A 25518-nucleotide genomic window follows, 5' to 3' on the forward strand; every position below is an offset into this window, starting at 1 on the left:
ACTTCAAGAGAGGCTAAATTAAACCACACTTAATTTGTGAGGACATCTTACCTGGCTGTATGAATACGTGTTGTGTTTATATGTTGTGATGTGAGATCAGATATTGCGTGTAAGGACTTTATTTCTGTACCAGTTGTCTTTATTGGATTAGGTAAACCGTTGTCAAAACAAAGACAGTTCAAATCTGTATCCAGTGCAGAAGTTTTACCTGTTTTTAACTTGATCATGGAATGCATCATCCACGCTCAATGCCATTGTTAAAAATCACTTTTGTGCCATCTTTTTATATCAAACATTTTAAAACTTAGTTCTAACGAGCAGTTATCACATTTCACCTCTGTGGCTAGAAAACACCAATTTGTTTTAGGTTTTCTTTGATTTTTTTTTTCATTGCTGTTGTTGGTTGTCGTTGTTACTGTTTTGTTTAGTTTGGTTTTTAATCCATTTTGACACTTCCAATCTTGCATCTTTTCAGACACAAATATTATTTATACATAGCAGCTTGCTTTCAGTTATCAATTCATTTTTTCCCCTTTTTAAGCTGCAGTGAAACCCTTGTCTCCTGTAGAGTCATTGAAGCTCCTAAATAATTTGGAATCACACATGAATTCAAATACAGAAAAGCAGGACTGCAGCCAAAGTTGTGATAAATCTGAAGAAAGCGATTCTAATTCGGAAGTGAATGCTGCTGATAAAAGCAGGACAGAATATTTGTACGAAGATCCTGAGATGGAGAGAAACAAAGACAGTCTTACTGAAGAAGGTATTTCTACAGAGGCTGAAGAGATAATGTGCTATCAGTATGAAGGGGAAGTTGAAGATCTCAAGCCAAGCGATACAGATAGAGTAGAAGTTTCACAGCCTCCCTCTGTGGATGCACTGCATTCAAAAATAAAGCATAGGCTGGCTCAGCTTCACGTATCAACAGATTTTAACTTCACATCTGGTCTGGCTGCACAAGCTGCTGCCAGGTCTTTCTCTTTTACTACAATGCAGGAACAGACTTTTGGAGATGATGATGATGAGGATGAAGAGGAGGAGAAGGAGGAAGGGAAGGGGCAAGAACATGAAGACCTGATGGAAGATTTTGAGAATGAAGGTAGTGGCTCTGAGAGTGAAGGAAAAGTACAAGTCTGATCTGAACTTTTAAAAACCAACAACAGACAATTTGGTAGGAAAAAAGGAAAACAAAAAAACTAATGTGGGGGTTTGAAGTTAAAAATGCTGAATGAAAAAAAAAAAAAATTGGGAGATCTAAATGTAATACGTCTTGTTCCCTGAGTCTGAGACACTAAATGGGACTTCTGAGTATGTGGAAAATTTGCAGGTAAGACAACTTTAAGCTGCAACCACTAAGCAGTTGGCTGTTGCCTTTTTAAGATCTTAGTGATGAATTTTGGAGATTACCTTCGTGTTTTCTGGTTTATTTATTTATATCATGAAGTGCTGTTGTTGTTTTTCTAAAAAGAATGAAAAACAATGTATTGAATTACATCAGACTGTCTTCTGCTTTCTGATTTTGTTATCTTGGAATCAAACATTAGTTCCAATAAAAAAAAACAGGGCATTTGTTTTGGAAGAATCTGAACTGTTCCCTGTGATCTTCCTCCACCACTGCTCTTGTCCACAGTGAGTTGGCTGAGCCACTGTAGACACTGGTGAATCTGTGGCTTGTGATGCTCCTGGCTAAAACATAGTCTTAAGTAAAAACTTCAAAGGTCTTGTATTTTATGTATCCTGGGGCATGGGACTGAAATACATGAAGTTGGTCGTACTTCATGTTAAGGTTTATATAGAATTTTATGAAAGGTTAATAAATGATTCATAAATGTTGTAATTCATCTTAGAGAAATGTGTAGTATGCGTTAGGGAGGATTTTGAGGTAATCAATATAAGGTACTGTAGAAAAGTAGAAGCAATTTGTTGGATTGATAATAGGTGAGAATTAAATAGCTATTTAGTAAAATAGCTATTAATCCTTTGTTAACCTTTTATAAATTGAGCCTTAATATAATGTTTGATTTGTATACTGTTTTTTGTCCAGAAGCAAAATTATCTGACAACTTACACAGTATTTTCCTTAAATGATGCATTTGCTTTTCCCTAATGTTCTTTCATTTTTCTCTTAGATAACAACTGTGTGATTAAGATCTGTGAGAGAACAAGAATTAACTATTTTCTAAGGCCTATCTTGTAACTTAGCTGACATCTAAACATCACTGTCCATTTAGATGTTGTGCTAAGGGATGTGGTTTAGTGGGGAAGTATTGGTGGTGGGTGGATGGTTGGACTTGGATGATCTTGGAAGTCTTTTCCAACGTTGGTGATTCTATTTGAGATTATGTACGTTGTTGTTTTTCTGCAGTGGTGTTAGGAAAAGCAGCAAGCTGATATGGCAATGGTCACTTCACCGAGGAGCCGGTTAATGGTTTTCCTGCCTTCTCTTCCTTTTGCTCTCAGATGCAAAATGAAGTGAAGGACTCGTGTCTCTGATGGTGTAAACAGCCTCTTAGTGTGGATGTGGATAAACTTGCAGTCACACAATGCCTCAGCAGTTACTTGTTAATGGTCTCTTAAGGCTTGCTGATTTTTTAGAATAGAGGGTGTGGAGATACAAGTGGTTCAGAGCAGTATCTTTCCTAGGGTGCTGTCTTGAGGAGTGGGGAAGCTAACAAAGATCAGCAGGTCAGGATGGGACTCTTGATCACATATCAAGAAATGTGCTTTCTTTCAACCACACTCTCCATTTGCTAGTAATTTTGTGTGAATGCTACAAATATGTACGTTTTATCCATAGTTCCTATAGAGTTGAATATCAATTTATAGAGAAGGTTGTATGTGATTTCACAATATAATGTCTGTCTTCTCCCTCACAGACAAAAAAGAATGTTTTGATGTACTTCACTAACCAGTAACACTGGATTTTGTACTCCTAAGTATGTGCGAGTGGATGGGTGAGTGGAAGTAGGAGTGGGATTAGGGAAGATGCTAATACATCCAGAAGCTAAGCCTCCTCTAAGTGGCAGGATATATTCTTCTCTAGACCCATAAAGGTTAGAATAAGTTGATGAAAGACTATTTTATTTTCTTTGTGGTAAGCAATCGAGTCTAGAACAACTGTTTTGGTTAAGTGGTGTTTGAAGCAATGCCCATGCTTCTGAAAAATAAGTCTTCCTCATCCTTGACTTGAGATCCTTGATCCTTCACTAAGTGCCCAGATGTTTTTTGTTCCTAGCTAATTGTTCTGACTGCCTAACTGTGTGTTCCATTAATGCTTTTCCACAAGGTCACCTACCAATATCTTATTATCTGGTACTGTGTATCCCAAAACTAATTCTTTTTTCACCTAAACTTAGTTCACAGTGTAGATGGCTGTGATACCAACTTGGAGAAATAATCAAATTCAGAATATGAGTTATAACTCTTTTCACAGTTTTGGATAAAATCAGTAGGCACATGAGTTCTTTGCAATGCTACTAAAATAGATTTCAGATTTTACATCTGTGAGACTTGCTAGTTCTTCATTCCTTTGCAGTCCTTAGTAAAAGAAGGAAAATAGACCTTGCCAGCTCATCTGGGGCCTAGCTTTATAATATGCTGCTCTTGGTGATGAAACTGGCCTCCTAAGAAACCCCATCTACCTTTAGTTGTTCACTTTCACCCATCAGATGGGTTCAACACAAGTTTTTGTGCCTGTGTTATTAATCAGCCTACTTAGTCAACTTGGTCCAAAAAAAACTAGCCTTTTTAGAGTTTACTTTTACGTTGCTTATTCCAGTGATGCAGTTTACAGCATTGACCCCCAGACAGCTGTATTGGCATATGCTGTGTTACTTGCAAGAGGCTCAGGATTGTTCACATTTATGTTACTGGCAGAGACTATGTACTGTGAAATTACACTTCAACGTTAGATATGAGTATGCTGAAAGTATGACCTTTTGGAGCAAACTGTGATTTCTACTCGGACGAATATATTTTCTGCAAGAAAATTAATTGATTTGTATGGTCTTACTTAGTGCAGTCTTAGAAGTTGTATAAATGAATGTCTGTGCTCACTTGCTTTCTCTCCCCATAATCGCATTATATGCAACTGCCATCAGGTCATTTATTTTAATTTACTGAATATACTCCCTGCATAAAAATTTGGCTAACAATCTACGGCTTACAAAGCATGGCTTCCTTTTATTTCATAACTCGGTTCTGTCTACATATAGTCTGTTATGATCCAGAGTCCCTCATGGTAATGTCATCTGACAGGACTGTGTGTACACGCTGTAGATTCCTTTAAGAACCTGACAGGTTATTTTTGTAGTCTTTATTTATTGGTGCATTTAAAATAATGTGTAAACACACTGAACCATGTATTAGAGCTAAAGAGTTGTGTTAATATATTGGGCATGTCAAGGTCTAAGTGCTGTTCCGTGTTCTTTGGCTCATGAGCGTAGGTAGGGATTTTTGTAAAAGCAGAACATTTATTTCTTAGAGCTTTGTAACTTTCTGTAATATGTTAATCAGGAAATCCACACTAAATAATGAAGCAAGCCAAAGGGTATCACAGCCAAAATTCTTTGTGAAGAACAGAGCTAACAATAACTGTGTATTCTATTCCCAGTTAGGAGCTTTGTGAAGTTGTAAAGAAACCAGCAATGACATAAAATTAAATAATTTCTTTTCTTCCCATCTATATGGAAGGCATTCCAAAGATGGTATTTGCTTCTTAGGTTGGATTTCAATCTACCACTACATCTTTTATGTAGCATAATTTTACAGCTAAAGATACAGGTAGGAAGTAAATACTTAAATGGGGACAAAGATCTATAATAAAGACAGTAGTGATTCTTTTTTTAGTGTATATCTTCGTGACATAAAATTAACATTGATGTCATGGAAGCATATATTGAGAATTACGGACAATACAGACTCTTTCAGATGGAGTGGAATGTGCCTGTGTCAATTGTAAGCAAGACTGGCAAACGTGAGAGGTCTTCTGGTTGCACTAACAGGGCAATTTTACTCCTGACAGAGGGTTCCTAGATATCACTGAGCTTTGCATTTTGTTATAAAACCTCAAGATGACATTTGGAAGGGTGGCCATTTTTAACGACATTTCAGAATTTGTTCTGAGTGCATTTATGTTTACAGCACTGGAAATTTTATGTGCATCTGAACAGCAGAATTTGCAATTGTCTTACTAATTTCTCTGCTGGTTTAAAAAATAAGAATAAACGGTGGACTGTGTAGAGTCAGTGGCCTACGCTGAACTTTGTAATCTTGTTGTCTGCCTTCTTTTTCAAACAAGAATAAGGGCTCGAGTATACTAAGCTGGCCTTCTTTTAAAGTGTTTAGTGAAGGGCTGCTCTGCAAGTGACTTGTTCCCATGGTTAACTACTCTTTAGAATGAAGAATTATTTTCGTAAGACAAAAGGGGTTTTTTTGTAGTCTTATCTGAAAAAAATGAGCAGAGTATGAGAAAGGCACTTGGTCAGTGCAGAGGGTTTGGCCACTCTCATATCTCATCTGTGGCAGGGACTAATAGCAGATGCTGAGAGAAGGCTAGGAAAAAGAGAGCTTATGTAGTGATGAGCTGCTTCCCAACTATTTGGGTCTCAGGGAGTTCTTGAGCCAGTGGGAGTAGCCGTCAGCTTAACAGCTTACGATGGAATTTTCTTCCAAACAATTGAACAAATTTGCTCAGGCTCACGTTTGATTGATTATTACTAGTTCCAATGCCATGATGTGCTCATCTTTTTATGGTCTTCTACGAGCTAGAAGATTTGTCATTATTATGTTTGTTTGTTTTTTAGTTGAGCAAGCCCACTTATGTTGGCTCATCCACAGAGGTCACGTTTTCCACATTTTGATTGCTTTCCTTAGAAATCTGTCCTGTGCTTTGATGTATAAGTACTTTGATGCCAAAGTATGCTACAGTACTCCAGATGTAACCTCAGCAGTGCTGAGTATAGAGTAAAAATCACTCCCATAAAACACAGAACCATTAAAGTAGTTCTGAGTCCATCTAGGAACAAAATCTTCTCAGATCTTTTATCCCTAGATACTGTGATGATAAATGAAAATATTTGGTCTGATGGAGGAAAAATATTTATTCACTCTCAGCAGGATTTGGTTGGACAGCGTTTTCCTTTGCTAACAAAACAAGGAGTTGTTAAATCAAAATGATTTTCCAACAGCTGCCACCTGGTCTAACACAAACTAAAGATGCCAAACAACACTTGTTTAAATCTCAGCTTGATTTTTCAGAGCTATTCTGATCTCTGATGAGTAGGCATGTATGACAAAATACATTATCACACAAAAATGTGATGGAGAATATGTAGGTATCAGAGATCAAATTGAAGGCTTCTGACTCATTTTTGCAAACTGCTTGGAGGTGTGCTTTATTCTCATTACATTTAATTCTTTAATCTGTGTGCTTTTATTCTACCACCTTGAATTCTAAATGCCAAAAAATATGTAATTTGATGTATTTGACTTGGAAATTTTGTGCAGCAGCCAAGTAAGTGGTAATGGAACTATGAGGATAAGGCATGACCATACGTAGGGTTAAATCTACCTTCCATGATTTTTTTCTTTGTGTACAGATAAAACAATACAGTTTGAGCTACAGCTACTCAGTATGTAACTGTTTTAGATTGTCTGCCTAACGTGTCACACTGCCAACTCTTAAGTCATTGGCAGGTTTGTAGGAATAAAATTTGATCCGATATCTTACACGCTCTGTTAGCCCATTTCACACTTTATGAAATTACTACAGGATTTTGAAGCAGTAGCTGTAATTTAGTAGAAGAAAAAGGCTTGTTCCTCCATTACAAAGTGGCTTATTTTAAAAGGGTTGAATTGGACCAAAACATGAATACTTTTATGCAATCAGCATATTTTGACCTTTATACCTGCTCAGATTTAAATTTCAAAGGCTTCACAGACAATCTGCTTTAGGGGACGCTGTTCTGTGGCGGTTGAAACCAATCTAGGCCCAGGCTGCCATGGTCTTGGCATGGCTGTGATCTCAGTGCCTCCTTTAGTCTGGCTTTTGCAGCCACTCAGATATCTAGGAGCCCGGCCTGGCTGGAAATGTACTGCAGCTTTAGCTTTTAGTATGGCTGGATCTCTCAGCGAATTCACTGTGTGGTTGAAAGAGCACCAGTAGCATCTCAGGGGAGCTGGAAGGAATACACGCCTTGGCAATGAGGAGGAATGCCGTAGCTCAAATTTAAATCGGTGTTTATGTGCCATGGATTACATCATTAGTGTCTGTACTGAGGTGGGAAAAACTCAGCTCCTTGTGTTACTTCATCTCCATATTTTCTGTTGATTGAGGACGATGTCACTCATTAATTTCCTCACTTCTTTTGACTGCTCTTTATTTTGTTCTTCAGGCCTAGGCTACCCAACACGACCCCATAGGACCTCTAAGAACTGCTTATTTTTGCCAGTAAAATTAAAATTGTCATCTGAGACTTTTTCTTTTTTGCTTACTATTTTCACCTTCCTGATCCCTGTGACACCTATAGTCCTTCCCTATACCACCATTCTTAAAAGTTTGAGATTTTAAAATATAAAAAATCTTTTGTGTGAGTATTTGTAACACAGCTTGTTTCCTCAGCATTGGAATGTCCAGAGGAGGGCCACTAAGATGATCAGAGGGCTGGAGCAGCTCTCCTGTGAAGAAAGATTGAAGGAACTGGGCTTGTTTAGCTTGGAGAAGACTCCAGGGAGACCTCACTGTGGCCTTCCAGTCTTGAAGGGAGCATATAAACAGGAGGGGGAACGGCTGTTTACAAGGGTGGATGGTGATAGGATAAGGGGGAATGGTCTTAAACTGAGACAGGGGAGGTTTAGGTGAGATATTAGGAGGAAGTTTTTCACAAGGTGTTGACACACTGGAACAGGTTGCCCAAGGAGGTTGTGGATGCCCCATCCCTGGAGGCATTCAAGGCCTCTGGGCAGCCTGGTCTGGTGGTTGATGACCCTGCCCATGGCAGCAAGATTGAAACTAGGTGATCACTGTGGTCCTTTTCAACCCAGGCCATTCTATTGTTCTATGATTATGACTAGGTCTAGAAGTGCATGCTGACTTTCCCAGCTGACTTGAGAACTGATCAGAAGATGGGACACCCTAATGGGGAGTACTACAGTCAAAACGGAAATAACGATATATAACAAAGTCAGTATACACTGAAAGGCTTTTATATGTAATTCTGCCTCGCTGAAAAACACCAGGCTGTGTTTTAGAAATAATGGTCATTTTAATACAAGGTCCCAAAATAACTGTCATTAGTCAATTTGACCTGTGCACAAATCTTAATATTTAAAGACTGCTTCCTGACCTTCTCCAGCTGCACAGATAAGAAATGAAAATAATCTCAAATTTCCAAATAGAGAGTGACCAATACTTTCCATTACTTTGTGCTACTAAAAAGGCATCCATTCCTATATAAATAAAAAGAAAAAAAAAGTTAGTGCTTAATATAATTCTTCAGTAGTCTTTATTAACAGTCATGCATTTGATCTCAATAGAAGCACCATCAATTAGGATTGTTTATAACATTTGATGTGTGTTTCTAAAAATAATAAAAATAAAAGGCTTTAAATGTAATACGGGATAAAAGCCAGAAGTCTATTAATTGTCCTTGAGATCTTTCATCCAAAGTCACAGGTGGTCAAATTTAAACAAGTTCACGCTGTCGTTTTTTGTGCTGCTCGGTATGGCATTGTTCTGAAGGCTCTTAGTATTCCCAAGTGCATGCTCACAGTCTGCATGCACCTGCGTGCTTGAGGTCTGCAAAGGTTGTGGAGTGCTGTGTATACATCGTGCAACAGCACTCAGAGAAACCTGCTCAGGAGCAAGAAGCTTCAAAAGCATTTGAGGCTTATTGTCTCTATCTTGCTCTATTTCAGCATCCATGTCGCATGCAATTCCAATCAAATTTTCCTTTCTCAGCTTTCCTCTTCATTGGCCAAACAAACCGATGGATTTTGTTTTGCTTTTCAGTTTCCCACCTTAGTTACTATTCTATAATGCACCAAGTTGTATATTCCCTGTAGAAGCATAACCATTAGTCACCATACTTCAAAGCATAGGGCCAAGGCTTGCAAGGGCCAGAGGAGCTCTCCTAGCCTGACCACTTCTGGGAAGAGTTGTGCTGAGATGTGCTGAAGACTAGGGGCTGAGATGATCCTGCAGCTGTCTTTCGAAGTTCCAGCTTTTGGTAGGTGTTTTCTTTCCTCCAGTGGTCTCTCTTAGCAGCAGCTCTCTTCCAGCATTCTGCTACAAAGTTTTTAGGAAATTGGTTGCTTTTCTGCTTTGTTTCTAAACACATTGTCTAAACCTGATGACATGACAGATTAGAAGGAACCCACGTGGAGGCTCTGCTATGCATTCCTTGTCATAAACAGAAGGATTCTTATGGCTGGTAATTTGTCTGTCCTGACCTTCCTTCCAGGGAGCTTTACCTGCATTTCAACCTGGCCCTCCTATTCCTTTACGGACTTCAGAGCACTCACTCCTCAGTGGTCATAAGATGGTAACAACTCCCCAGCAAGCTGATCCTTTAACATGTTCATCACTACATAAACTCTACCCGTTCTTTCCAACAGGAAGGGAGCACAGTGTAGGCTGAGTAGAAGTTCCTCTAAATAAACTTGCTTTTTCCTGCTGCAGCAGGAGAGAGAATGTGCTCTCAGCTGCTGTGCCAGTGTGCTTTGGCCCCACAGCTGCCTGTCCGGAAGCTGCAGAAGCTCTGAAATCTAAGCAGTTGTTCTTAAACCTTTCCCACTGCCACAGAGCGTATGTGTTCAGAACGTAATTGCTACTGAATCTCCTCTGAATCCAAACTGTTTTGAATTTTTATCGAGCAGCATTAATGGATTGTTTCTAAAGGGGTTTATATGCACATATGTACACACACACAAACACATACATGCTTCTGACTGCACATGTATATTGCCAGGTATCACACTGAAAGTCTCTCCTAGCAAAGAAGTCGTATTTTTCTGTTATCAAACTTTCAAGTTACTCAGAAGAAAAGTTTAATTCTTGTTTATCTAATGGAAGAGAATTTTCTACCAAGTAGGCTGCATGGAGTTATTTAAAATGCACCCTGCTTTTACACCATTAGTTAGAAAAAAGTTTTCTCTTACCAGGGCTTCGTACCTGAGCTGCTGTGAGTGCTTGTATGCCCATCTGCCCTGTCTTAAGCCTCTAAACAAATACATGTTCCTCAGCATTTCCTGCCTAAGTCTTAGCATTTCCCAAAATAAGGCCTAAGGCACCCTAGATTTCCAAGAAAGCCAAAGGAAAAGAAAGAATCTTGATAAGCTGCTTTTTAATTCGTTAATAAATGAAAGCTAAGCTATAAGAGGAAATGTTTGAAAGAACAAACTGCAACAAGAGCTTCTGGCAGGGCTACAGAGGGAATTCACACATGATACGCTCTGAAGTTCAGACGCTGGAAAGGATCTACAATTCCTCTTCAGTGTGGAGACAGGAAATATTCACCAGACTGGTAGTCTTCAGCAGCTCTTAAAAAAAGAGCTATATTTTAGCTACATTTCATTGCCATAGAAAGATTCCTGCTGTGCTGTTGTATCAAGCTGTATGTCAATCTATCTCCGTATTTTTTTCTTTAAAACTGAGTATAATGTCAGTCACTTTCCGTAGACGGCACTGAAAAACCATCTGGTTTGGCTCCACTGGGGGCCTCTTCTGCACCCAGCCTGCCACTTGTTGGCACTGCTTTAAGCACAGTGTTGTTGAGATCGGCCTCAAGCAGGTTTAGATAAGCAGTGCTTTAAAGCAGGTGTGAAGCCTTCGGGCTGTCCACGTTAAGGCTCTGGGAACTAAAGGCATGGGTTGGATGCTAGGAGCAGGAGGACATGACCCACTTGTATTCCTGGGCTTCTGCTCTTCCATTGTGACAGGGCTGCTTGACTGTGAAATTCTCCCCAGTTCTCATCTTTCTCGTTCTCTTGCTTTCCCATTTTACATCATTCCTTTTTTCCCAAGGATATGAAACAGGACCTGAGGTCCTTCACCAGTTTTAGAAAGCATTTTCTCATTTGTAATGTTAATCATTGTGAAAGTATTTTTTGCTTCTATTATTTCTTCAGGGTCTGTAATAAAAGTCTGCTTCACTATTGCATGTGTGACCCTTTCTCCTTATCTCATATCCCTGACAGCTGTCTAGGTGGCACGAGTATTGTTTACCTATCCTTCAATTAGTAATGATTGAATGGAAGAGGGAATGCTTTTACAGCATTGCTGCATAAATGCTGTATCAGCACTGTTGTTCAGTCTCTTATGCAGAAGTTTCTTTATAATTTCACTTTCATCCTGAAGATGAAATTCATTTTAAGCGATCTTGGCTATAGTTAATTCCTGCAGTGTATTTTGCTGGCTCGTTAGGCCAAGCACTTTAGTAATGAGCACTGGTTACTCCTGTCTGTGTAAGTGCTGACTGAGGAAAGAATGTTTTTCTGGGTGTCCTATGCTTCTGGCTGCACCTTCCCATAATCTTTCAGAGACCTATATGCTGTGCAACCGTGTAGTAATTATTACCAAAATCCCTTTTAGCATTACATAAGTGGCTCTGTACATGGGGCTTTAGGAATAGAATAACAGAAGACCAGTAGCGGGTAGATCTTTAACCTAGGAACTGAGCTTAGGTGTCCTGCAGGAGATACTTTTTCTCATTGTCTATTTGCATGTTTCCTAAGAAACAGACTTTTTCTGTATGCTCCAGAAGTGCCAAAATAGTGGCAACAGACTGGCTCCTCTTAGCCAAAACATCGTAGCTCACTCATAATGCTTAGACTTGAAGGTAGAACAGATTGCTCAGAGAGGTGGTGGAGTCTCCTTCTATGGAGATATTCAAGACCAGCCTGGACATCCACCTGCGCAACCTATTGTAGGGAACCTGCTTTAGCAGGGGTTTGGACTCGATGGTCTCTTGAGGTTCCTTCCAGCCCCTGTGATTCTATGTGGTTTATGAGCAGAACAAATGCTTACAGGTTCTGCTGGTGTTATAGGAGTTATGCTGCACATCTATTCCTGTAAGTCTTCCCTGTACTGGCTCTGAGGTTAACGACTGCTCTTCCCACTGGTATGACTCACCCTCGCCTAATTTATGTCCCCAGGAAGGAATCTGTAGAGATGATCAGGGAAGAAGGCAAGGAGTTTGATCTTGAAAGGCAAGGGGATGTTTAGTGCAGCAGGACTATCTATTCTGACATATTTAATATTGATGCTTAATTGGTGCGTGACTTTTTTGGTAGTACAAAAGGTCTTGCTTATTCTTTGCTGTTTCCTGCTTTGTTTGTTTGTTTTCACATGCAATACTGAACAGATCCAATTGCTGCTGTTAGAAGAAGCTGTCTACCAAGAGGACTCCACAGTGTTTTTCTTGGAGATTTTTTGAATGCTTGCCTCTGTGTGTTCTTCATAATTGTACCATATGCAAATACTCTTCAGGAATTGATATGACCACTTCAGATAGTCGATATTTTCTATGTAAGAACTGTACGTTTCCTATACTGCCACGAATGTATATATATCTATGAAGACTTAAGATTGTATCTTTTTGAGTATGCCTCTTTTCTTCAACCATCTGGAACTTTCTTCCTGTTCTCCAGTTCTCTGCTGATTTATTAGACACTTGTGTTATATTGTGTACTTTTTTGTATCAGCTGTACCTCTGTTTCTCCCTTCGCTCATTAAAACCTGTTCTTCTCATCCTTTTTCTGTGCTGCTTCATATTGGAAATATTTGTATTGTTTCAGGTGACCTGGTCTCCTCTACTTGTTCTGGCTGGGCTGGAGCCAGACCAGCCTTAAAAAAGCCAGTCATCCAGATCTCTATCACATTGTTCCACTGATCCCAACATGTAATTACTGTCACCACTAGTGTACTGTATTAAGCTTCCCTACGGTTGTTCTGCAGCCCACGCTTTTATAAGATGGAAAAGAAGAAACTTATAGTGGGCTACTGATAGGGTAAACAAGTGGACAATACATAAAAAATGTACTGAGAGATGAAGCATGTTAAGTCTCATTGCTGGTAGTTTTTGATGGTGTATGCTGGTAAAGATGTGGTCTTGGAGTGAAGCAGGATTTGAAGAGAGAATGAGAGAGGAATCTAAAGGCACTTTGTTTCTAGAAATGTGGCCTTCAACTTAAGCCAGTCAGTTCTCTGTGCTGTCCCCATGCTTAACTCATCTTCCAGGCATACGAAGAGGAAAAATGAAGCAAGCGAGATCAGGATATGCTTGCTTACTTCTAGTAGAGAAACAACTGTTTCACAAAGAAGAAAATGCTGTCCAGCAAGAAATAAGTCTGTGAACACGTAGAGAAATGATACAACTCTGCTTATCCTGCCCATGAAAAGCAGAATCTTCTGTATTTCACTGATGCTAATCCAAATTTAGCAGTGCAATATCTTCCGTGGAGTGCTGTCCTATTCTCAATATTATTGTTTTCATGGCATGGTATAGAGGAAGGAAGAGTCTGAGGCATTGAAATCAAGTAAGTAGTTGAACAGAATGTGCACATGCACCTACCTATATGCTGAGTATCTGGAAATTTTTGAAGTTAGTATATTGGCTGACAAGAGGGAAAATACCATAAGCATCCACTCTTGGAGAACCTACTGTTTTGTCTATAATTAGGCACTTAGTGAAGGATGAAATTAATCACCTCTTTAGCACCATATGAAAGTGTATGGAAACAGCTATGTCACCTAGCCTTGGCTTTTTCTCTGGCTCTTTATCACCTTCTCCTTCATTTAGACTGTTTTTTGTGCCTCCAGTTGCACCTGCTCATGTCCTCACAGCCTGTGCATAAAAGACCCTTGTGGAAGGTCCCAGTGGTGGCACTTGAGGATTTCTTGTCATGGTGCTGTTGTAGCAAGGAGCAGAAACACACACACAGTAACTGTACTGGCTCTGTGACAACCTGTGACATCAGTTCCACTCAGCTGTAGGTTACACAAATGCCTGTCTGTGTGACTGCGTGCACTCAGTTGGAAAGCTGCATTTAAGGAAGGTGCCACAGTGGGAAATATTTAGAAAATTCTCATGTAGACAAGAATCTGCACATGGAATTTCACACACCATTGCAGGCTTTCCAGCCATTCAGAGGAGCGTTTGCAAAAACACCCAGCCTAAAGCTAATCTGTCCTGGCTGCAGCTTATCGCTGACAGCAAGGGAAAGCATATCATGCCAGTAATTAATATATTTGAAAATATTGCTGCCAGTTACCTGCCGATTTTGATCCTTGTTTTACCTACAACACCAGTAATTGATTTCTGTGCACATGAAGCGATAAGCTTCCTTCTGAGAAGAATGGTCTAGCATGTGCTGTTTTCTGATGCTCAATACAAATGAGATGCATTATTTTCTTAACTTAAAAAGAAGTGCACAAAAGGCACAGATTTTCTGTGCCCTGTGACCTAATAGCTAGGAGCAGATCAGTAAAAGGGTGCACGCTGCGTTTTGGAATATGTCATGTGTTCTTCTTTACTATCATTGCTGTCAACTGCTTATCAGTTATTAATAGTACTGCTCATCAGCATCACACCCAATAAGATGTGTTGGTTAAACGAGTGGTGGAATGCATTCATACCAGGCTCTCTAAAGTTCAGGCCTGATTACTTGTTTGGAGCACCACCAAATTGTAAATAATGATAGGGCTCTCAAAAACTCTGTAATAAATACATTGCAGAAGTTGCTGCTATTTCCCTTTTCTGCCCATTTTCGTTTGTTCTTTGGGAACTGTTCTGCAAGAAAGCTAACTGCTGCAGCATGTGCTTTAGCTACTGGGAGTGCTCCTCCTGAGCTATGGGCTCAGTGTGCAGATGTGAATTATTTAACCCTCAGCTGCTATTTTTCCAGGTTATGCCTCTAAAGCTTCTGTGCAACTATTATTTAAATGAAGAAGCTCACTGCTGGAAGATATCTGACTAAAGTAAATAGTCAGTCTTTTAATAGCAATTTAATTTTTATGGATAGTGCCAAGAAGTAAATACAACAGCCCTTAAAACAGCTATGTCTGTCAGATGTAGTACAAAAGAAATGAAGGATGTATCTAAGACCTTCACCTGCATTTTCTTATTTCCTTCTTCCAATAACTGTCAGGATTGGCACAAAACGGTTCTGCAGCTCAAGCAGTTATGGGCAGGCAGTTTTAACTGCTGAATGACACAGGAAGGAGTAGACAAGATGGAGGACTTGTAAGTGCACCAAAATTACTTTGATGCCGAAACTGCTGTACTTGCTACTTTGGGTCACGGTACTTTTTAAGACATTGAAGAAAAGTGCCAAAGGTCTTGGAACAAAGCAATTAAAAACAACGATGGAAAGTAAACACCTGAACCTGAAATCAGCTGGAAGACAGTAACCCATGCGGTAATCGTTTCTTGTCTTAGCTATTTGTTTTTGAAGGTCTTTAGTTGACTTGCTGTACACATTGAAAATATAGTTGGCAAAGAGTAGCTTTCCTTGAATGTACATCTGCCAAAGAAGAGAAGAAAACAATGCAGAATTGGCAAAAGCAACCATTTATTCTAAATGAAAACTACAGGTTGAGAAACAAACAAGCAAAGTTCTTAGGAGCTCTGACTTATGACTTTATTATGGCTTACAGCTTTCACCTTTCATGACTTACTCTGTTAAATAAAATACTGGGTTTCATTTAGGAAATCAAAAGGTAAAACTTTCTCTCCAAGTTTTCAAAACACTGAGGCTAATCCCCACTGACTGCAGTGTGTAACTCAGCATTTTGCTTTCTGCTTCATGGTCTGCCAAAACCCAGCGCTATCCACTCTGTTACTATTTCAGTTTGGGTATGGTGAAACATGGCATATTTGAAGATGAAAACAGACAATTCAGTTAGGCATAGGAAAAAGAACACTTTTTCCCCCCTTTTTTTCTGTTTTGTGCTAGAACTTAACAATTGTTAGCCAACTCAGATTTGTGGTGCATTTTGCAGTAATACAATAACTGAAAGAAGAAATGAATGGAGGTGAGAGCACTGTCAGCCTTTTCTTGGTCAGTGTAGGAATGATGGCATGATGGCCTATTGTCATTGTTGTGGCAGCGTAAAAGGGGCATTTGTATAAGTGAATTGGATTTTAAACAGTAAGAACCATTTAAGCAAACATTCCATCCAAAGCTGCTTGTGTTGTGGGATGTTCCCACTCTTCCACAGCTGGAAACATCTGGATTATTTCATTGAAGATCTCAGCATGGGGGACAAAGAGTCAAGAATCTTTGAATACTTCAGGATAATCTTGGTGTTTTTTTTTCTAACCTTGGTGATTCTGTGATTCTGTGAGTCAATGCAACAGTTGTATTCACTAGAAGGAAAGCCAGAGAACCACTGAATTGTTTTCGTCTTATGCTATTATTTATTCCTCTGTAATGTAACCAGTATTTAATGTGATGTAGAACACTGCTTTTGCTTGTGGGTAGTAGAGAAACAAGTGTTTTATATCAATTTTTTCAGTTTTATAGTCAAAAGTTCTTACAATAGCCATGTTTTACTGAAACATTTTTCTTTCAGTCCAGTAGTTTGTCTCATTATGAAGAGCTCTCTTTACCTGCACTCACAGCAATGCAGAATTGGAAGGAGTAAACAGTGTGTTTCATACTTGCTCACCGTTACACTGTCATATAGGTCCTCATTTCTGCACTTCTTTGCTTAAATCAAATGTTGTGGGCTGTGTTGGTATCATAGCAAAGCTCTCTTTGGGACGAAGTTTTGGGTGCATGTCAGCAGGTGGAGATGACAATAACATTTGGCCTAAGCTACTGATTCTGTGGCTGTAACGCTTCATCTGTTTTCCCCTTGAGATGAACTCTGCACTCATACATTCTAACTTTTTCAACTCTCTTGGTTTTCCTATCCTCATTTCAGTTTCTCCTCCTACTTAAATTGTACATGCATTCCTTGCCATGCTTATTACGTTTTTCAGAATCATATTTGCTCCCCATAACAGACACTCTTAGGCTGCTCCTGCTTCCACCTCCTACTTCTCATTGCACAGGTCCTTCTGATCTGACATGCAGGTTCTCATATTTCTCCTTCGTACCTCTGCTATTGCTCTCCCTCAGTTCTGCACACTCTTTCCTTGTCTATGGTGGAAGCACAGAGAGCAAAAGAAGAAGCCTCTGGCCCAGCTTTCTGCCTCTGCTTCACACGGAAGGAGTTTCTGCTTTGGTGTTGTCCCTGCTCCTTGGTCTGTTCTAGCCTTTGGGTTCCCCATAGTGATAACTGAAATAATTTTCTGCTGCTGCTGCAAGCACTACGTTGTCCTGTGTAAGTGCAACACCCAACACACCTCTTTGGCTGTTTAACCACTGATATCCTCCCACTGCCAGAACCTGGCGGGCATGCACAATTTTTGTTATTTTCTTTAGAGCTATGACTCCCTTTCAGCCTGGCTGAGGTGAAAACTGTAACAAGCAGACAGGGAAGGAGACTTTTGCTACTGCAGGTTGCCCACAGATTTTTTTAAAAGCCTATAGATAGCATTGCTACACTCTGATAGGCGTGTTCTGTAATTGTACAAAATGAAGAGGCTGAAGGAGGTGGTGGATAAATCTCTTGCAAAGATGCAAAGTCTGATGCATTAGCATGCAGTGCCTTGAAACTGTTCTAAGAGCAGGGCTGAGCAGGCTGCCCCTTTCATTACAATTCACCTGGTTGATTCTGTGGAGTTAAGACATGGGGAATTTTGTTATTCCTGCCACTACAAGCAATCAGGTTGTGCCTTCTCTCCACGGTAGAACCTTGGTGTAGCCCTACCAGAGTGATTCAAGTCCAGAGTGTTGTAAAGCTCAAGCTTTTAATGAGAGCTGAGAGAAAAACTTGGATGGCTGCATTTTGGAGTGGGAGGAAGTTCTTCCTCCTCTTGGGGCTCAACATAGTTCTGGCATAGTTTCAGTTTTCGGACTGAAATTCTTGAGGGAGCCATAACAAGCAAACCAGGGCAAAGAGGAATGTTTTTTCTCCCCAACTAATTCTTCCACATAAAAGGGTGAAAGGTCAAAGATGAACTTTAATACTAATGAATTTCTGAACCTCAGAGCAGTAATATGTCAGAACATTAAAAAAATCAAAATAAAATATGGGTTTTTTGTTGGCAACAGTAGGTTGGCTTTGTAAGCATATATATATATATATATATATATCAGTCCTGATTCTTTGTAACCTTTTGGAGAATGGGAACTTTTAAATATTAAACACAGACATTAAACAATCCACAGTAGGGTCTTAGGAGTTCATCCCATACTTTTCCCTTTCCATACCCTTCTGTATCTTTCCAGCTGACTGATGGAGTAAAATGGGGCCGTCTTTCAAGTTAGCACAAGTTCTCTTTGTCCTACTTTTTGACTGAGACGGTCATTCTCGAGGTTAATTTCCTTCTTCCGTCTGTCTAGGAATATTTCATGCAGATTAGCAAACTTCCCATATTTACACTACAGAAATAATTCTGTTGATTCAAACTGCCCCTTAGAGCAACCACTTGACAGATTTGTTTGTGTATGTACATTCACATGTTCAAGGGAAAAAAAAAAATTGTCATGCTGAAGTTCATTTAATTGCCAGAGTTGAAATATATTTAATGAAGGCTTTGTTATCTGATTGGGTTTTGTATTACCACCCTTCTTGGTCTGGTTGTGTGCCAACAAGGGGTTGAGCTGTCCTTTTCATGTTACAGATTACCTGTGCTGATGGAGACATATGACTTTTACATCACTGTGGCATGTGCAAATAGGTGTTTAAGCTGTGAAATACAGAGTATGACTTGTAAGCTCCACCTGGCTGAGATGGCCAAGGGGTTATCAACAAGCAGGAATCCTCGCCAAGGATGAGCAGAGCTCCAGAAAATATGACCTCTAAGGACAGGTCAACCGTGCTTCTTTAGCATATAGAAGTGAAGGCTGAGTGTGGAAGTGCAGTTATGGGACAGGAGGGACACGAAGATGATTTGCTACAGAAAGACAGACAACAGTCTGTTTACCACGGCCATGATAAACAAAGCAAGAACCAGTGGACTATAACTGTAGAAAGAAAAATGAAATAGGGAAACCTGTCAGGCAATATGAGATATACTTTTGTCATGATATTGCAGCTGCTCTATCACTGGGTCTTTACAAACAGGTTAAACAACAAGAGTGAAATCACTTCACCTACTGCTGAATCCCACAGGGGAGAAACTGGCACTTCCAGCATTTGGTCCATCTGACCCACTTCCACCGTACCCTGGCAGGAGGCAATGCATGGTGGAGAATGCCCACTTTCCTCTAGGGGTTGTGAAAACTAAAAATTCTAGAAAACTCATTCAGGGCTAAAGGTCTGTTTAGTAGGTCTCTGCAGTTCTGCGTCACTGATGGCCCAGAGAGTTGATTGTGTGCTGGTGGGAATGGAGATAGGCTCTGTTAGTTGTCTCTTGACTATGAAGGAAATTAAGAACTCTTGCTGCAGTTCTGCCTAACTAAATTTGAACGACAGAACTGCTTGTTCAGGTGGATGACAATGAAAAGAGTGTTGTTGTTCAACGGATGAATAATTTTGATGAGATATTGAATAATTAATTGTAACTAAGCAAACAAATAAATGGCTAGTCAGTGAGCAAATTGGCCTTTGTAATCAGAGATTAAGAATAGTAGAAGCTTTGAGGTCAATTATCCTGTAAATTTCTGATTATGATCCTTGTGGAATAGCTTTTGTGAAACTGAAAGCAGTACAAACCATTGTTGGGCACCTAGTCAGGTTCTGTGTATAAACAGAAGATTCCACAGCCTGGGCTGATCTCATACGCATTACTTTTACTGGAGAAATATTAGCAAGAACATTGTCATTTTGATTGTCTGCAGCAGAAAATGGCCAAAAGAATTTTGAATGATGTCCCCAGAAGACTCTCATTCAGCTCTTGGATCCAGAGAAGTTCAAATTCACTGAACGGCCTGAAACAGCACAAATTCCTTTCATGCTGTTGATAAGATGCAGAATCAGCTCAAAACATTCAGCCTGTGTCATAATGAGGGCACTTAAGAAGCTGGCAAGTCTTCAGTCAGCTGCACTGCAAATGCAATTACAGAACCCAGTCTTCTTTTAAAGGCTTTGGATCTTGAAATCAGATGTAATGAAATGGATTGCTGTGACTTTCCCTCACCTTTTTCAGGGCAATGCTATTTTCTTTCATGGGATAAGAATTGTGAAAAACTCATCTATGGAGTTCCTTATAGTGATAGTTTATCTTGCCTTGTAAAACCACTTAGAAACATGTAATGCCCCTTATCACTATGCTGACAACCTGCAGCAGTCTGGGAATGGCAGCAACCATGTCACCAGTAAATTTCATGACATCTTCCTTACATCTTCTATCCCTACCCACAGCAGGGGCTTGGATCTCTATGATCTTTTAAAGTACCTTGCAACCTGAGCCATTCTATGAGACATGCATGCCTGAATGCTGGCTGGGGATGGGGACACTGGGAGATGCTAAGGCCAGGCTGTGGTTACACTTGACTTTTTCTAGAAGGGTTGTGCATATTTACATTTTTTTGGAGGGGGGGGAGAGGGTGGATTCCCAAGTACTTCATCCTACACCTTGTGTCCGTGCTTGGATGGCTCATTTCTCTTCAGATGTCTGTTTTATGTGCATATGAATTTCACCACTAATGAAAAATTCACCAGGTGCTACTGAGGGCAACCTTTGTCCCCTCCCTGCTTTGTTTCCTTTCTATTTTTCCTCTTCTGTCTCCCTTGCATATCTTTCCCTTGTTCCACACTCAGCAGAAGGTCGCCAGGCACGCGGCTTCTTGCTGCATAGGCCAGTTATCTGTGTCACGCCTGGGATAAGCGGGGAGCCTGGACACATGGCCTGAAATCAGAGCAGCTGCCTTCCATCTATGGCCACAGGACCACAGTGCCAGTGAAAGCTGTAGCCCAGCACAAGCAACTTTCCAGCTCCTGTGGCATTCTTAGAGTGCAAGAATACATTCCCAGCCCTATGGGTCTGCTTTTGGCTGCAGGTTCCATTTTTCTTTCTGTTGTATTGTTGTCAGTCCAGAAAGTGGAAAACATTCCCCTGTAAGAATGGTGCTGCTGGGCCTCACTCACATCCAGAGGTAATTAGAAAAGTAATCATTCAGTGCTTGTTTTCCCAGCTAGCTCTCATGATACGCAACCATCGTTCCATGTATTGTGGTACTAATGAATGAAAGCAAGTGTATCAGCTTAAGTTTCATCTTTTACTGGAATGTGTTATTTTGTTTTTAACTCAGCTCAAAACAAATCCTTTTGAAAAAGACATCTTTTGCAAAATAATAGTAAATACCAACAGCAATAAAATCTTCTGCCTCCTGCCTTCAAGTCTACAGCATTCTGCAGGCACAGGAGCTGAATCCTACCTGAAGACCTTCAGATGAGGCAGGAGAGAGAGGACTGTCACAGTGACAGGAAGCCCACGCCATGCTCAAAGAGAAGCAGCTGCCCCTGACAGCAGCTGTGTTGTAATCATACTTCTGCAAAATGATTTCCTCGAGGCATCTAAGGCTGCACAGAAAGCTGACTAAAAGTGGTTAATATCAACCAACATTTCCTTCTTGCCTAATGCGTTGATTAAAATTTGAACTTAATCCTTTTTCTTTGAAGGCATGAATTCCTTCCCTTAAACTCACTTGTATACATTTAGCTGAACAATGGTTATTTTAGTGGGAAATGAAGGACCGACCCTGTCCTTTGGGGTGAGCTAGGGGTACCCTTTTGATTCATTAAACACAGAGGACAAGCATGTTTCATTTTGAAGTTTTTTTACCCAGTCATTTGAGGAAATTCCCAAGGCTGGTGGTCCAGATGAAATTGGCTATCTGCCTCCAAAAGAAAACATGTAAAACTACATGAATTTGTAGTCCTACCCTTACACAATTTGAAAGAGACCTTCCCCTCCTAGGGATGTTACTTTTGTGTTATTGAAGCTTTAAAGAATTAGGAATATGCAAAACTGAAACATTTGATGTGTGTGTAGCTGAAGATAAGGCAAAGAACCTTCTCGTGAACTCTGTGCATTTTTGCCCCCTAATCCTCTTACAGAAGCTTTACCCAAATTAAAGCAACAACCTTGCGTATGCTGGTACAGGAACAGCTGCACAGCTCTATATCAAAGGCTCATGGAGGCCACCCAGCATCCTGTCCCTGCAAGTGTCCAGGAGCTGAGTAAGGGCTGGAAGAGCACTTATAGGTCCTACCCTGAACCCATACTAGCCATAAGGAATTAGCGACTCAGGGATTTCTTTAAGCAAACACTGGCATTGTGTTTCATAGCTGCCAATGGAGCTAACCTTCAGGAATGTATCTAATTCCATCTTGAATACACTTATGTCTTTTGGCTTCCACAACATCCTGTGGCAAATAGTTCCGCAATTTAATGACGTGCTGTGAGAAAAAGAATTTCCTTTTGGTTTAAATCTGCTGCTTATCTCTTCACTGATGCTTGGTCATTCCTGTGCTTTAAGAAACAATGGACAATTATTTCTTATTCCTTTGCCACTCCATTTTTTCTTTTTATAAGCTTTCTCTTATCTCATCTGTTTCTTTAGCAAGTTACCCCTTTCAGTCCTTCCTGAAATGAACACCCATTCCATGTTACATCCTTTTTTGAGATGTGCTGAAGACAAGCCACGTGCTGTATATCACAACCTGAGGAATGTTTCCTCTCTATTTACCCTTTCACTAAACAATAAGTGTGTACGGTGTCTACTGCACTGATCTGAGGTGTTCAGAGATAGGTCTACAAACAAATCCCAGATCTCTTTGTTTAGCATTAACAGCTATTGTGCCCATCTTTGTATAAGTAATTACGATTCTTTTCTCCCATGTAAATTTATTGCCAGAGAATTTCATGCAACAACTGATTAGCAGTTACTGATCTTTGCACAATCTCTCTGTTGCTGCCTATGACCTGGAATCCTAATTTCTTTTTCACTACTGATTTTTCAGATCTACAAAAAGAGCTGTATTCTACCCTGAAGGTAGGGACTTTGTCCTTAACTTATCATTATTTCTAAATTTCAAGCAGGCTGGTCCCGTTTCTACGGCAGACACAGTGCTGTTGTCCAGCAGAAAAGAGCAATGGCCCATTACAAACTTCATAACTTCTTCAAGTTATCATTTACTTTTGAGCTGCTCTGAAATTGACTATGTAAAATGCTCTGGCCCTTTCCATTTGGTGACTACTGACAGAGTTGCAACCTAAAGCTTCTTGTCTTCTTCCTGTCCTTTGCAAGTCACCATGCTATGTAGGTAACATGAGGAGAGATGGAGCTGTCACCTCTGGCAGCTTTCCTTTGGTCCACAGGGAATGCTCATGCTCAGGCAGCATGCCTTTGGTTGAGCTTTGCCTTTCCAAGCCAGTCCCATGCTACTGTTCTGGTCTTGCTGGTAGATGAACTGGTTGAGCACTGTAGCAGCTGAATAAGCCTGACTGGGAATTGCATTGCTTGAGGATGTGATAAATCCCTGGAAACAGCAAAGGCAGCTCCATCTGCATAGGGTGCTCACTGCTCAGCTATCATTTGGAAGGTGGTAAGGATTGTAACAGGTGAAACTGGCTCACACTCCTGAGACTGTTTAGTTGCTTGGGCTGATTATTTGTCATCTGAGAGACATTAGGAGTACTGGTAGAAATGACTATTAGCACTTTCTTTTTAAAAGCAAACTCCATTCTTCCTCAAATAACAGAACTTTGTTCAGGCAAAAGAAGTCTTTACATTCAGTTTTTAAATAGCTGTAATTAAGGCCATGCTGACAGGCTAATTGGGTTTCGGGTTACTCCTCACAATGTTTAGTTCCTATCTCTGTGTATCTGAGTACTGACTGAAACTGATCTTGTGTGATGATTTACCTTTGTAGCAGTGGGTTAAGGGTGAAGTAACAAAAAAATCAATGCCATCTAATATCAGCAAATGCTTTTAAAAACAAAAGAAGCCTACTAGTTTTTTCTAAGGATAATCTATTCATCACTCATAAGATATTGCTTGTTATCCTGATTTTTCTTTTGAAAATAATGCATTTTTCCAAGCGGGAACTCAAAAATGTAACAGAACAGAATCAAAGTGCATCTCTGTAGCTGGCTATATTAATTCCTGAGAGCCATCAGCAGTCGTTCTCATCAGCTGTGGGTGATCTGTACTAAAATGTGTCATCTCAGTCTTTTTGTGCAGCAGGCCCTTAATACACTGTGACTTTACAGGGTATTTTCCTGCTTAGTCTCCTTCTGCTCTGTAAACTGCAGGAAGTGGGATTGGAGGTATTGGGTGTTTTTGTTGCATTTTGCTTGTCCTATTTATGTCACTGCCACCAAGAAGGGAGAAAATGATTTATCAGGATAAAAAAAGCAGAGTGGCTGGAATTTCATCTTCTTCATGTGTATGTATTCTGTGGTTTCATATACTGCAAGCAGTGTCAGACAGTCTGCTGGTGTCACCCAGTGGACAGAGAAGTTGTTCACAGACAAGTGTCCTCATGAAGAGTTTTCCTTTTTGCAGGAATAGCTCATTTCTAACTGTCAGAAATAGCCCTAACGTTGCAGTAGCTGAAGTGAGAGGATATCTAAAAGCTCCTCTGTTCTGGTGCCATGGTCACTGCTAAAAATGTACAAAGCGAACACAGGATGCAGCACTTGTTCCTCACCACTATTAAGGAAGTGGACAAAGACTTACCAAACAACAGTTTGTGGGAGCTCTCTCCTGCTGGGAGAAAGTGACTAAAATAACCCAGCAAACAGTGTTGTGGAAAGATGTGAGGACTTTTAACATCCAATTGTAATGCAGTTTTGTGAGATGCAAAACAAGATTGTTTTGTCTTAGTCTAATGATAACCTGTGACAGAGGTGAACAAGGCCTGGAGAATCCTCTCTTCACAGTATTGCAACAATACAATGTAAGATATACAGTGCATGCCTTGCATGCAGAGCTTTGATATAACAAACCACCTATGAAAAAGCAATTCATCTCCTGCAAGAAAATCTAACGGTTCCAGACCACCTATGAAAACAATATCAGTACTTTAAAACCAACTTCACTCCATTCTTCATATTAGACTTTCTCCTGATTTCCAAAGGGTACTTCTCAGAATGCTGTTGAAGGTTTTTTTTCCCCCTTTTTTACAAACTGAAACACACTTTTGTGTGATATGCTTTAAACTTTTTGCCACAGATGACGTGGGGGTGGGGGTAAGTGCATAACTCGCTACATCTAACTACTGACATTCACAGGAAGAAATTGTGTTTCCTTTTTAATGCTGTAGCAAGTGGCACCGGCTTCTTGCCCTTTGCAGGTGGATTGAGAATGACTTGATGTACCATAAACCCTGAATTGTTAAGAGACAAGCGTGAGGCTGCCATGCTCACATCCTGTACTTCTGCAGGAGGAGTAGCATTCTGCTCTCCTGCTGGCCCAAATGCTGGTGGCATATGGCAATCCCAAAGTCACTTTTTT

The 25518-nt window shown here is 40.2% G+C and overlaps 1 protein-coding gene and 1 pseudogene across 2 annotated transcripts in view; one reads left to right on the forward strand and one right to left on the reverse strand.

Annotated features, from left to right (window-relative positions):
• Positions 1–14696, forward strand: part of VEZT (vezatin, adherens junctions transmembrane protein) — a 58783-nt gene extending 44087 nt beyond the window's left edge. Inside the window, exon 13 of the mRNA XM_090136814.1 lies at positions 542–14696. Coding sequence (XP_089992940.1) covers positions 542–1137 — 596 coding nt within the window. The 3' untranslated portion in view covers positions 1138–14696. The remainder of the gene's footprint in view (positions 1–541) is intronic.
• A 211-nt stretch (positions 14697–14907) lies between these two features.
• The window catches only part of LOC149919545 (uncharacterized), a 32151-nt pseudogene continuing 21540 nt past the window's right edge, over positions 14908–25518 (reverse strand). Inside the window, exon 17 of the transcript XR_016464938.1 lies at positions 14908–15523. The product of XR_016464938.1 is annotated as an uncharacterized LOC149919545 (transcript). The remainder of the gene's footprint in view (positions 15524–25518) is intronic.

Source organism: Phasianus colchicus, chromosome 1 (genome assembly GCF_987193195.1).
Source record: "Phasianus colchicus chromosome 1, bPhaCol1.hap1.1, whole genome shotgun sequence".
Taxonomy (NCBI): Eukaryota; Metazoa; Chordata; class Aves; order Galliformes; family Phasianidae; genus Phasianus; species Phasianus colchicus.